Source organism: Esox lucius, chromosome 13 (genome assembly GCF_011004845.1).
Source record: "Esox lucius isolate fEsoLuc1 chromosome 13, fEsoLuc1.pri, whole genome shotgun sequence".
Lineage (NCBI taxonomy): Eukaryota > Metazoa > Chordata > Actinopteri > Esociformes > Esocidae > Esox > Esox lucius.
In genome coordinates, this window is record NC_047581.1 from 8153542 (window position 1) to 8168160 (window position 14619).

General features: G+C 39.4%; 1 protein-coding gene across 6 annotated transcripts in view; it reads left to right on the forward strand.

Annotated features, from left to right (window-relative positions):
* Positions 1–875: 875 nt before the first annotated feature.
* Positions 876–14619, forward strand: part of ksr2 (kinase suppressor of ras 2) — a 107545-nt gene continuing 93801 nt past the window's right edge. For all 6 annotated transcript variants that reach the window (XM_020052181.3, XM_020052180.3, XM_013132755.4 and 3 more), the window contains exons 1-3: positions 876–1625; positions 9866–10006; positions 12280–12430. In XM_020052181.3, coding sequence (XP_019907740.2) covers positions 1449–1625; positions 9866–10006; positions 12280–12430 — 469 coding nt within the window. In that variant the 5' untranslated portion in view covers positions 876–1448. The remainder of the gene's footprint in view (positions 1626–9865; positions 10007–12279; positions 12431–14619) is intronic.

The following is a 14619-nucleotide window of genomic DNA, read 5'->3' on the forward strand; positions in this document are numbered from 1 at the left end:
CAATACAGTTGCTTACCAAGAATACACTGGATGACCTTGAATGGAAAAGTGAATGTTTTGATCCCTTTTTAAGTCTATTGTAAGAATACTTAATATTGTTGTCTAGCCATAATCAAAGCCTAGAGAGGTTTTCAAAGAATAATGGGTAAATAATTAAGAATCCAGTATGCAAACATTTGAGAGAGTTTTAAAAAAAGACTTGCATCAATTCCATATGTTTTTGTAACGTATTGATTCTGGGAAGTGAATACCTTTCTAATCAAATAATATTTGTGTTATATTTCCCATTATTATAATTTATATTTTTGATTAAATCAACTAGATCCATATCACACTTTGTAATTGACAAACACTTGACATTGTCAAAGTGTAGGCTACTTAGTAGTTATTTAGCTGGAGTTCCTATCCAGAGCGACTTACATTATTGTTTGCATCAGTTTATCAGCCCGCTGCACTAGATGCTGATCTCCTTACACTGCCCTGGGACTTGATCTTTAGACCAGAGGAGGGAGTGACCCCTACTGGCCCTTTAACACCACTTTCAGCAGTATCTGTTCTCCCATCCTTGGATCCCCAGGACCACCCCTGTTTAGCTTCAGAAACAAACCTGCAATGTGATGTAGGTTGCCATGCTGCTGCATGTCCACAGGAATTTGGAGTGTGCAATTCTGACACATAAAACGACATAGTCCAGAACCTGACTGGACATTACAATTCGATTTACAGTGGAGAGCTGATGATGGAGTCTATTGAGATTAAGTTACAACGGTCAGTTCACTTTTACTGCACCGATTACAATCTCGCGAGAACTCATTTCGCACGCAGCATCACTCCGCCGTGGAGCCTCTCCTACTCCCGCTGTCTCCGTGCGCCGTGCGATGCTGTTGCTGTGAATTTGATTGACGGGAAACATGTCGTTGTGGTGGTGGGAACGAACAGGGATGCAGTTGATGGCAAGGGAGACGGGGAGTACCTGTACCCAATCCACACAGAATCACCTTTAAAATGATTATACGACGCTGCTTTAGTAGGGTGTTTTTGATCCGTTATGTTGTTATGATGCATCTTTTTTTAAATTAGAAATTGAGAAAGAAAACGCTCACTAGATTTATTAGATGTGGCTTGATCTGTTTCCGATTTGTAATTCTGTTAAGGAGGTAGCCTAGGCTATCTGCATATTGTGTTTGATGCTATAGCCCTCAGCATCAGTACCAGGCTCAATCAGAAACACCTTGACGAATCACCATCAGGAAATACAAGAAGGACTATTGCAATGGAGTCGCCTTTCACATAGATCACATCTCGTCTCTATACGAATTTACTAATAGATACTACCACAACGGTTACTGGTCATTTGCAAGTTGCGTTATTACATGGAGCTTTTTCCCCATTCTTTTTGAAGTCGATTTTTTAAAAGTACACATAAAAAAGATAACTGCTGGCAAACTATGGACGAAGAGAATATGACTAAAAGCGACGAGCATCATCTGAGTTTGCAAAAAGCCTTGCAGCAGTGCGAGTTGGTGCAAAATATGATAGACATAAGCATTTCCAGTTTAGAGGGTTTGAGGACCAAATGTGCCACATCCAACGACTTGACACAGAAAGAAATACGAACGCTGGAGGTAAGAAAAGCACTCATTCTGTAGAAAGAAACGGGGTACGGCTTCACTCAGGCTAATGTGAATTTTGATCTATATCAATGTAGGATTTGTTGTCACTGTCACGTAGCCTATGACATGTCAAGATTAATGTAGCCTATGTTATTGTGTTTTGTTAAAACAGTTAACTATACCATTGGACTGCTGTGTTATTTTAGCGTTATACAGCCTAGATGTTTTATGCAGTGTAATAAATCAAGAAGAAGCTCTAGCTGCAGTGAGCAAGCTGTCATGGGCTTGCGCATTCTGCAGGTGGCTAAAGAAGGTGGAACGTTCATCTATAGCACGGTGCACTCTTCACCATGAGAATTCTCCCTGGGAACGTGGAGGCCTAAACATTCTTTGTTTACGATTCATCATCATCATCATCATCCTGATCATCATCCCCTATATGCTCGGGCATCTATCAACAGCTAGGCAACATTGCAGCGACTGTTATGCAAGCGAAATTAGCTTCAAATTGTCATCCTATTTAATTGGCCCACAGAGTATACCGTAAATCGCATTCTGTAATGCCAGTAATATTATCCCAATCCTGTGTTATGTTTTTAATGAATAGTATGATAAATTTTTTTTGCCAAATTAATAAAATATGGTCCAGGTACCCTTGGTACGTTTCTGATGTACTTAGGCCGCTATGTGTTTTAAACCACGCAGCTAGGCTAGAGATTGATGGTGTGTTCTAGTCGGGTGTTTTAAATGTACAGATATTAACAGAGGTCCACTGTGATCGAACCTGATGTGGGTCAGTAAAAAAGGGCAACTTCCTTACCATAAACTTGATGACATTTCATAAACCTTTTTAAAATATGTAAAGAAACTGAAATTCACAGATCAAAGAATAGTAGGCTTAAGTTACAGTGTGTATTAACTCAATCACTTTTCATTTCTTGACTGATACAAGGAAAATACTGAATATGCTTTTGATTCCGACTTTTAACAAATAAGCAATAATGTTAACATTTTCTTTATTTGAAGCTTTAGGCATGGCCTAGTTGCATGAGTTAAATAATTTTTTTGAAGTAGATTTAATATGTAAAACATACAGACTAACTATAGCTTGGCCTAAGGTATGAGCACAAATATTCTTTATAGACTATGCTGGCTTCCTTGACATGTCTGTTTTGTTTATTTGCATCTCAATTAGCTGACATGGTGGCAAAAAACTGGTATTCCTGTCTAGCTGGCAGAGTTGATTTATATTGCAAATATTCACTTTGTCATTCATCACTCCCTAGCTACAAACCAAAACACCTTGTATAAGTGTAAGGCCAATAGTGTAGTTTGACTCTGAAAAGCCAGGCTATGTTAGGCCGCTGTCTTCAGATAGGACAAACATGGCTGCCATCAAAACTCTGAAAAAACTTGTGTCACATTGACATTGGACCTCACAGCCCTGCTTCTGTCTTTGTGCTGTATGTTTGTTCACTATGAATTTATAAACAGCATTGGAGCAGTCAGATGAACTGGATAGTAACCTTTGAAAGGGTCTTTATGTAAAATTCAATTTAATAAATTGAAATGTCTGTGATAAACCTGCAGTAACAGTAAACTGATAGGCTTTTACAACAGTTACTCACCAGAAATTATTTAAAATCTAGAATTTCTATTTGTTAACAGGAGGCCCACTAGCTTATGTGATCAAATAGAAAGGGTCAATGGACCTCTTCCATCTGTGTCACAAAGACGTGATCCCTCAAACGAACAATATCCGACGGGCCATTTGATATCCCTTGGGCATTTTCTGGTTTCTATAATCCTACATATTTTCTGTTCAAGTAAGAAAACCAGCACTGAAGTGGTACCACAGGGCTTTGTTCTTGGACATTTTATTGTGATGGTACAGTTACATATTGTTGTGAAACCTCTCCCAGAAAGGCCTTTGAAGAACTGCAATCCACTTTTTATATTTAATCCATGGTTTAGCTCTGTCAACCGAAATTACTTTTAGTCGGTGACAAAGTCTAAAATGTATCCCCTGAATCTCCCAGGTAAAGTCAGTATCCAGGACAAGAAAATAGAGAAGGTGACCACTTATAAGAACTTGGATTTTTTATAGATGAGTGTCTCAAATTTAAACCTCACATTGGCGGTCTTTTCTAAAAGCTCAGGCAAGAGTTGGATTTCAATTTTTGATGTAACTGTTTTTCTTTTGAAGCACGAAAACGCCTTGTTTTTGCTACCATTCTGCCTGTAATTAATTATGGAGATGTCTTGTGCATGGATGACACTATGGCCTAATTATGTGTGCTAGACACTCTGTACCATGGGGCGTTAAGGGTTGGTACCAATTACAAAACTCTCACAGATCACTGATACCTTTTTCACGAACGGGTGCTGTCCTTCTGTAGCTCTGCTGAAAAGAAGCCATTGGTACATTTTCATTTGCAAGGCTGTATTTAGGTAGATCACATTTCACCTATGTTCATAAACTGTCCAGCAGACTAAAAATAAATATGTTGCCTGTTCTCCCCCCCAAAATGTTTGGGGCAGAGCATAGGTCCCTTATTGTTCAAGGAAAAAATAACATTCCAGTACTGTGCTCCCTATGTAAATGTTTTTAAATATCAACAATCTATGTATAATTTGGAACTATGGTACTCCATTGGAACTGTGTTTTGATGTTTTGATTGAATGTAACTTGATTTGACGGCTGATGACTCTGTCATAATCATGTCATAACATGTAATAACAAGCCTAACCCTGCTTATCATCCTGAGAACACTATCTGTAACATGAAGCCTGGTGGTGGCAGTGTCATGCTATGGGGATGCTTCACTGCATCAGGGCCTGGAAAACTTGTTAAGCAAAATGGGTGCTGCAAAGTACAGAGAAATTGTAAATTGGCAGAGCATAACACTTGCAATGGTAGGATTCTAGGTTTGATGCCCACCGGGGGCAGTAGAAGGTGAAAAATGTATCCACAACTCACTGCTGTAATCCTTTTGGGTAAGAGCAATTTGTAAATTTATTATATATAAGTAAATATATGTTTTTAGGATTCATGTGAAAAATACAAAATTGGCTAAATATTTCTTCCTATGCCTTTTGAAATGTAATTTAATGAGCGACATACTTTGTAAATGTATTTGGAACACATTATATCACATAAATGTATTTGGAGCATAGTATCTTCACTTTACGCTACCGTTCAAAAGTTGTGGTCACTTTTTTTTCTGCAGAAAAATACATGAAGTTAGTTTGAATAGGAAATATAGCAAAATTAATAGGAAATATAGTCATTTACATGGTTAGTAATAATGACTTTTAAATAAAATAATAATTGTGTCCTTCAAACTGTTTTCATCAAATAATTCTCCATTTGCAGCAATTTACAGCCTTGCAGACAATTGCCATTCCAGTTGTCAATAGTTCTTGCATAGTTTGGAGCTGTGCTTTGGGTCATTGTCCTGTTGTATGAATTAATTGGCTACAATAAAACGCCATCCACAGGGAATTGCATGGCATTGCAAAATGGAGTGATGGCCTCCCTTTTTCAAGATCCCTTTGACCCTGTACAAATCTCCCACTGTACCACAAACAAGACATTTTAATGTATTTGTCCTCTTGCTCAGTTGTGCCCTGGGGTTTCCCACATTTTCTGTTTTGATTAGAGCCAGTTTGTGCTGTTTTATGAAGGGAGTAGTACTTAGCCTTGTACGAGATCTTCAGTTTTATGCAATTTCTTGCATGGAATAGCCTTCATTTCTCAGAACAAGAATAGACTGACTTAGTTTCTGACCATGTTGAGCCTGTAAGTGAACCCACAGTTGCTCATGCTCCAGATACTCAACTAATCTAAAGAAGGACAGTTTTAATCAGCACAACAGTTGTCACCTGTGCTAACATAATTGTAAAACAGGTTTCAAATGAGCAATCATTTAAAATGATGAACTTGGACTAGCAAACACAACGTGCCATTGGAACACAGGAGTGATGGTTGTTGATAATGAACCTCTGTACGCCTATATAGATATTCCAATTAAAAATCTATTTCCAGTTACAACATTGATGTCATTTACAACAATTAATGTCTACACTGTATTTCTGATAAATCTTATGTTATATTCATGAACAGTTTATTTTTGCTTTTCAAAAACAAGAACATTTCTGAGTGACCCCAAACTTTTGAACAGTAATGTTTATATATATATATATATATATACATAAATATACATATTCTTTAAATTATTTATAATGCCTGATGAGCTTATAGCAGAACCATGCACTAGCTATACACCGTAGTTCACAAAAGATTGAACCTATTAACTTCAAATCATTCTGGCTTTTATACTCTACCCTTTAATATAGAACTAATTCAGACCTGGAAAAGCAGGTGAGTGAAATTATTAATATAATTCTTGAACAATATTGTTTGTTTACAAAACACAACTGTTATATTTTTAGTTCATGGTTGGGGCGGCTTGTTGGCCACTAGCAAATCAATGTGACTGCACCCAGCTAGTATTTACCTGAGCCAGGTATAATGATATGATTCTGATATTTACAACTGGAAATGTCCCACCTTCTACTTTGTTATAAAGGCTTTCATTGCCTATTCCTGGACTAACAGCACTTTCAAATCTTTGTAGTACTGTTGGTGTCTTAGATTCTCAAGTGAATAAAACTCCTTACCTTTGATATTTTTTTTTTGTCAGACCTTAGACATGGTAGCAGGTTAAGAATCAGCTTTGTAGCTCAAAACACACAAAGTAATTCAACATTTATTTGTCAGGTGCACAGAATATAGCCGGTTTAAATTGTGATATATTTACCTGTGCATTCACCTAGGACTAGTGTAAAACACAAAAACCTTCACCAAATTGAGTTTTGGGACATATTGGACATGTGTAAAAAGACAACAACCTACAAACAAATTCAGTATTTGTTTGCTACTGACCTTCTTACACTTTTTACTTCACCTGTTGCTTAAAGTAGCCTTCTCTTATAGAACAAACATTTTTGCTAAGTCAAGAGCATGGACAGTTTGACCCTCCATGCATTAAAGATGCATATATCAAAAGCGCTTCAAAAGGTTGTGGTTGTCACCACCTAAATATTTGGGTTTGTGGTTTGCTGCACCCCGGCGCCATGTTGGGGACCAGGGTTGAACACCCATCACCAGTGTGTCTCCTCTCTATTGGTCCCATGCTGGGGACCAGGGTTCAACACCCATCACCAGTGTGTCTCCTCTCTATTGGTCCCATCTCCCATAATTTTAACTGTGAATAAAAGAACATTGGAGAAAGAAAGCAATCAAAATAAGGATAGTGACTGTCCACACGGTCAAGATTTCATATTTCTTAACAAATGGTAATCTCATGTCAATGCAAACACAGGTACTTCTGAGCAGCTGCTTAGAATACAAATATTATAGTCTGGAATTCAGTGTGGTTACACATCTTTCATTCCTTTTCACAGACTGACAAAGACAATTTGATTTGACAATTTTGATTTGCTCCATGCTCTGTGTTAAACAATAGTGTCTCTTCAGTAGTTTAGCGATTTAGTAATTTAAGCACATTGGCTAGTTGTAGCAATTAATTTGAAGAATGACAATTGCCCAAATATTGCAATACATTTCTGGTGCTATAAAGATTAAACAATCTGCGGTTCTGAAACCTAGGTTGGTCGATTGGTTAGATTTAAATATTTATTACTTGTACATAATATTAGTTGAGAGGCGTTTTCTTATAATTCCTCTAATTCTGTTTTCCTGTCTGTTCTCTTCCTGTCCCTTTTTTCTTCTCCCTGTCTCCCCCCCGGTCCTATCTCATCTTTCTTCCCTCCCTTCCCATCTTCTTTATCTCATTTTTTATTTTCTCCTATCTTCTTTTTCTCATCATCCTTCTCTTGTCTCTAATTTCTTCTCTACCTGTATCAACTTTGCTTCAAGTCTCATCTTTTCTTTCCCTTGTTTTCCTTCTCATCTTCCTTTCAAAATGTCTGTTTGTGTCCTTCTTCTTTTCCTTTCTCTTCCTTCTTGCTTCATAGGAAATAGTGTATCATACAATTTAGGACACAGAAGTGTTGACCAAAGGGACATTTAATTATTTACCTTTTAGACATATTTTCTTTCTTATGATTTAAAAAGGAAATAGATGCTAGTATGTGTCATTATCAGTACACAACACAGGCTGAGTAAAACAGTGATGCATTGCTCAGTTTGTCCAGGAATTAGCTGTTCTATTCATATAATGGTAAAAAACAACAATCGGGGTCACGGCCAGTAAATTACATTTAATTGAGTGTGAATTATCTCAAATTGCCTTGGAAAAAAATACATTCCAAATAGAAAATGTTTTGTCTTCTCAATGGTATAAATTGATGGGAGACCTTTTATGTGGTTCGGCAATTACATTGGGAGTCACAGTCCTCATTCTTCATGTATTACACTGTATGCGTCCTGTGATATGTCCTTTTCACAGAAATGGAATGGAATGTGATCACAACTGTTATTTGTATATACCATAATCTAGTGGTAGATCATAATCAAGTGGCTTCTGTTGCAAAAAATTGGTATTTTTGTTATTTAAACCTTGTTAACGTTTTCAGAATTGGGGCCCTTTAAGTATATATGGTTAGATTTTTATTTATCTCTGCTGTTTACTAGGTAACTACAATGTAGACATTCATACTATCCCAGATCTCTTATTTGCTATTCTTTTGTTGGTAATTTCTCACTCCAGCTATTAAAATATTGTCTGTACATTTTTTTATCCCAGCACAATTAAAAAGAGGAACTACATTTTTAGCTGCAAGCACACCTGCCTGTATGTGCATGCGATCACGAAACATCACAGGTCCATACTTATGAACATTAAAAAAGGTTTACGTTTATTTTTTCAAGTTTATATTCACATATCAGCTGATAGAAATGCTTGACTTATCATCAAATAAGAGGACTAAGCACTAAGGCCTCAACGGGAGTGGGATTTGGCCAGTGAACCACAGCTAAGAGCTATTGTTCTTCACAGGTCCTGGACAGCACTTTGCCATCGTGTATTGGCCATATACCACACCCCAGTTAGGATCCACCACCTGCCAGTGATTGGTTCCTGTAACACTCATCAGCCTATCATAGACTTAAGAAATACTTTTTCCTTGGTTAATCCTCTGAAGACCCTTAAGCTTGGCATGCTCATCTCCTTTATTCATGTTGTTTTGAGTACTGTCTTGTCTTTGGCCAGGCCGTTCTCGAAAATGAGAATAGGTTCTCATGTGACCTTGTTGCATAAAAAAGGGTCAACTTGGTTAGCGGGTGTAAACCTTCATATTCAAGGTTGAAATGTATCGCTCTGGCTGAGATTACTTTTCATTATTTAAATGTGGGGAAACTATTTATGTTTTGGTAGTCTGATAACTGTGCTAAAGGCAATCATGTGTGAGTGTGTGTGTGAGTGTGTGTGTGAGTGTGTGTGTGAGTGTGTGTGTGAGTGTGTGTGTGTGTTTGCTGCGTTACCTTAGCAGTTAGCAGTTACTCAAATTGTGAGTCATTTACAGTAACTGAGTCTGTCAGGTCACACTTTTAGGGAATCCAGTTCTGGTCGGTTGTAGTTATTACAAAATATATTTCTACCTTATTCATGTTATTCGAAACATTTCGAAAAACGTTTGAGAATAGGTTAAATTCAGCCTTTTTCAAACATCACCTTGGGAACACAACCATTCCATATATTTGAAAAATTCCAGAGATAGCACAAAGCCCAGTTGATTCAACTGGTCGACTAATCATAATGTCCTTAAATCAGAACTATATTCAGTTTATTTTTATATTCTGGAATGTTACATTGAAGTAAATTGTGTTATAGTGAACAACCAGTTCTAAAACAGAGAGTGGTCAGGTTGTGGTTCTTATGTCACCCATTGCTTCAAGCCACACCTCTGCATACCCACCAGACAGGAGCAAACATAAAGCAAAATCTGTTCAAGAGCGTTCCAAAGAACCTAATGTGGACCCTTGTCATTTAGAAACAAAAAGTTCTGTAATATAGTAAATGTTCTGTCCAGATAAACGCATCTAAGGTGTGCTACACGTAAAATGGTTAAATGTCCTGGGTCTCCCCAAAGAAAGGTCTCAAAAACCACTGCTTTAATGGATGGTGAGTTTGTACCATCCTTAGCTGTGTGACAACTGTTACAATGGGTGTGCTGTGCTCCTCCAGCCATGACACACAAAATGGTCCCTCTGTCTCCCCCTGCAGGGGAAGCTGGTGAAGTACTTCAGCCGCCAGCTCTCCTGTAAACTGAGGGTGGCCTTGGAGGAGCAGAGCGCTGAGCTGCAGGACTTCCCCAGACTGGGACACTGGTTCCGCATCGTTAACCTCAGGAAGGAAGTTACTGAGGTGTGTTTGTTTACTTCTATATATCGTTAGGATTGTTTTCTATGTATTGTTATCATTGTTTCTTTTGTAAAAGTAAATTGTTCATAATAGTAGACAAACAGCTGGATATGCTCTGTGTGCTTAGCTCTTGACCAGGGCCTGCATACACAAACCATGTCAGAGCCTGCATATCTTGGATCAAGGTCTTCTCTATCCATATAATTGTATACATTATTTTCAAACCTGACCTGGTATTATCATTCTCAGATAATATATAAGTTCCCTGTCATCCAGGTCCTTTTAAGCAGGCAGTGTCAGTGAAGGGCCGTTAATATAGTCAATGACCTCAGCCACCCAAGCCACAGACTATTCTCTATACTACCAATGTCCTGTATGGCTAGTTTTAAAAGCTTGACAGATGAAACATTTTCAGTGTCAGTTCCCTTCACACACACACACATGCTAGTTCATACATAAAATTAACACATGTATACTGATGCTACACACACACCCACACATACTCACACACACACACACACACACACACACACACTTAACACGTATCACTTAAACACCCCTCACATTTTAGTAAATATTTGAGTACAACATTGAAGAAATGACACTTTGTTACAATGTAAAGTAGTGTGTGTACAGCTTGTTTAACAGTGTAAATTTTCTGTCCCCTCAAAATAACTCAACACACAGCCATTAATGTCTAAACCGCTGACAACAAAAGTGAATACACCCCTAAGTGAAAATGTCCAAATAGGGCCCAATTTGCCATTTTCCCTCCCCGATGTCATGTGACTCATTAGTGTTACAAGGTCTCAGGTGTGAATGGGGAGCAGGTGTGTTAAATATGGTGTCATCGCTCTCACACTCCCTCATACTGGTCACTGGAAGTTCAACATGGCACCTCATGGCAAAGAACCCTCTGAGGATCTAAAAAAAAGAATTGTTGCTCTACATAAAGATGGCCTAGGCTATAAGAACATTGCCAAGACCCTGAAACTGAGCTGCAGCAAGGTGGCCAAGACCATACAGCAGTTTAACAGGACAGGTTCCACTCAGAAAAGGCCTCTCCATGGTCGACCAAAGAAGTTGAGTGCACATGCTCAGCGTCATATTCAGAGGTTGTCTTTAGGAAATAGATGTATGAATGCTTCCAGCATTGTTACAGGGGTTGAAGGGGTGGTGGGTCAGCCTGTCAGTGCTCAGACCATATGCCGCACACTGCATCAAATTGGTCTGCATGGCTGTCGTCCCAGAAGGAAGCCTCGTCTAAAGATGATGCACAAGAAAGCCCACAAACAGTTTGCTGAAGACAAGCAGACTAAGGACATGGATTACTGGAACCATGTCCTGTGGTCTGATGAGACCAAGATTAACTTATTTGATTCAGATGGTGTCTAGTGTGTGTGGCAGCAACCAGGTGAGGAGTACAAAGACCAGTGTGTCTTGCCTACAGTCAAGCATGGTGGTGGAGTGTCATGGTCTGGGGCTGCATGAGTGCTGCCGGCACAGGGGAGCTACAGTTCATTGAGGGAACCATGAATGCCAACATGTACTGTGACATACTGAAGCAGAGCATGATCCCCTCCCTTCAGAGACTGGGCCGCAGGGCAGTATCCCAACATGATAACGACCCCAAACACACCTCAAAGACGACCACAGCCTTGCTAAAATGGCTGAGGGTAAAGAATGGACTGGCCAAGCATGTCTCCAGACCTAAACCCTATTGGGCATCTGTGGGGCATCCTCAAACAGAAGGTGGAGGAGTGCAAGGTCTCTAACATCCACCAGCTCCGTGATGTCGTCATGGAGGAGTGGAAGAGGACTCCTGTGTCAACCTGTGAAGCTCTGGTGAACTCCATGCTCAAGAGGGTTAAGGCAGTGCTGGAAAATGATGGTGGCCACACAAAATATTGACTCTTTGGGCCCAATTTGGAAATTTTCACTTAGGGGTGTACTCACTTTTGTTGCCAGCGGTTTAGACATTAATGGCTGTGTGTTGTGTTATTTTGAGGGGACAGCAAATTTACATTGTTATGCAAGCTGTACACTCACTAATTTACATTGTTGCAAAGTGTCATTTCTTCAGTGTTGTCATATGAACAGATATAAAAATGTGAGGGGTGTACTCAATTCTGTGAGATACTGTATGTCGCCACTGCTACTGTCTCCTGACTATCCGCCTTTACCCCTGTCTGTATATACCTTTTTGAAATGGAATTCAAAATGTTTGCCATGACCAGAACAGATAAGGGACCAGGCAACTGGGGTGTATTCTGCAGGAGATGGGTCTTGGCGAGGTAACTCTGGAAGGGCTGCTGGAGATGAGTGATGAGCAGGTGTGTCAGGCCATGGAGAAGTTCGGGGCCAACGAAGAGGAGTGTGCCCGGCTCAACGCCTCTCTGTCCTGCCTCAGGAAAGCTCACAAATCAGGTATGAATTTCGACACACGCAGGGGACCAGTTTGGTAGAGCTGCAACATGCTATCTCAGGAGAAAGTGAGGAAGGTAGAGAGGGAGAGAGATCCTCTTAGATCCTAAGGAGTTTTCAGTTAATACTTCTATAAAGCAGTGTCATACTAACACACCTATAACTATCGGGAGAAGCATATTCATGCAAATATACCAGATCACAGTGTCTTCTGTTCAGTACATTAGGGATTTTGATATACTGTTGAATGTCGCCCTCTGTTGGCCAGATTTTCCAAGACATTTAGAAGTCAGCTGGACATAAGCAAAGATTTTCTTTGTCCCTGGGTAGACTATACACTGTTTCCAGTGGGAGGCCAGTGAAGCTGAGTGAGCAGATCGTAGAAGGGAGGTGAGATAGAGCCAAGGAGTCAGATGTTTCATCCGTGAGGAAAAATGAATAATGTTGGCCTGGTTCAATATTACTCTATTGCAGTGTTTTCCCATCCTGTTCCTGGGGACCCAAAGGGTGCACATTTTAGTTTTTGCCCTAAGACTCACATACCTGATTCAAATGTGGCCCTAGCACTCACATACCTGATTCAAATGTGGCCCTACCACTTACACACTTGATTGATGTAATCAACTTATCATCAAGGCTTTAATTTGAATCAGTTGTGTGAGTGCCTGGGCAAAACACAAAAATGTGCTCCCCATTGGGTTCCCAGGACCAGGATTGGTGAAACACTGCTCTATAGGTTTCTTGCCTGTCCATTGGGCCTTCGCTACCTGTGTGGAGTGGAAATAATGTCCAGATTCTTCATATTTATTCTGGTTATCCAATGGAATGGCTGACCCAAGGGGTCTCCATTGGCAGTTTTGACAAATACCATGCTTGATTTGAGCTACAGAAAGTGAATAGAACAGAAATTATCATGTGGTTAATCAATGTTCAGTAATTTACTGCTCTGGCCATTACTGGATAAGTTACGTTTTAATCTCTCTACCTGCATGTACAACCAGAGCTGTTAATTCTGTGACCTTGACCTCTTCTTTCCTCTTCATTGGTGAATTTTAAAGACTTTCTTTGTCTCCGTTCCTTTATTACTACATATGTAAAATTATCTGATAAATGAAACCAGATGATTGTACATTACAAATGACAAAATCTTAACCTGTCAAGGGACTTCTAGATTAGCATAGATGAAGGGAGGATCTGAGAAGGTAGCTCCTAGCACACAGAGCCTATAACACATTACCATTTCTGTCCAAAAGAGGGCAGCACAGACCAGATTGTTTTTCCAGAACAAAATATTATTGTGTGGTATTGTTGTGGGCTGAACAGGAGGGGGCAGTAGATCATCAGGAAACTATCGCTATTGCCAGGGCTGTCACTATCATTATTGCTAGGAATAGCAATATCACTAGGACAGTCCTTATCTTTGGGCTACTACTGTCACTGGGATTTTAACACTACGACTGTCACTAACACATGAGGACTATCACTAGGACTATCACTATCATTAAGACTATCACTATCACTAGGACTATCATTAGAACTATCATTTGGACTATCACTAGGACTATCATTAGGACTGTCATTAGGACTGTCGTTAGGACAATCACTATCATTAGTACTATCACTAGGACTATCATTAGGACTGTCATTAGGACTATCATTAGGACTGTCATTAGGACTATCATTAGGACTGTCATTAGGACTATCAGTAGGACTGTAATGCCGATCACACTTTAATTCCAGATAACATTAGTAATAATAATAATAATAATAATAATATTGAATTTGAATACACCACCTTCCAACAACTGAGGCAGCTCAAATCGCTTTTCAGAGCAAAGGAGAATAGTCACCTCATCCAGCCCCAATTTGAAACACCTATCTCGGTGAAGCATGGTAACCAATTTGTGCCAGAAAAGGTAACCCCATATCAGTCACAAGGTGGAGTGGTGAGGAGTGGTATCTGCCAATTTAGAATAAGGGAGATAACTATGTGGCCATGATAGAAATTGAGGCAGGTAGTGAATTTAGCCAGGACACCAGGGTTAAAATCCCTCCTCTTACAGTAACCGCTGTGGGATTTAATACTACCACAGAGAGTCAGGTCATTTGTTTAATGTGCCAGCCGAAGACTGCAGCCTACGCAGAGAAGAAGGCAGTTTTGTTTCAACCTGTGGGGGTTGAATAGGCTCTGG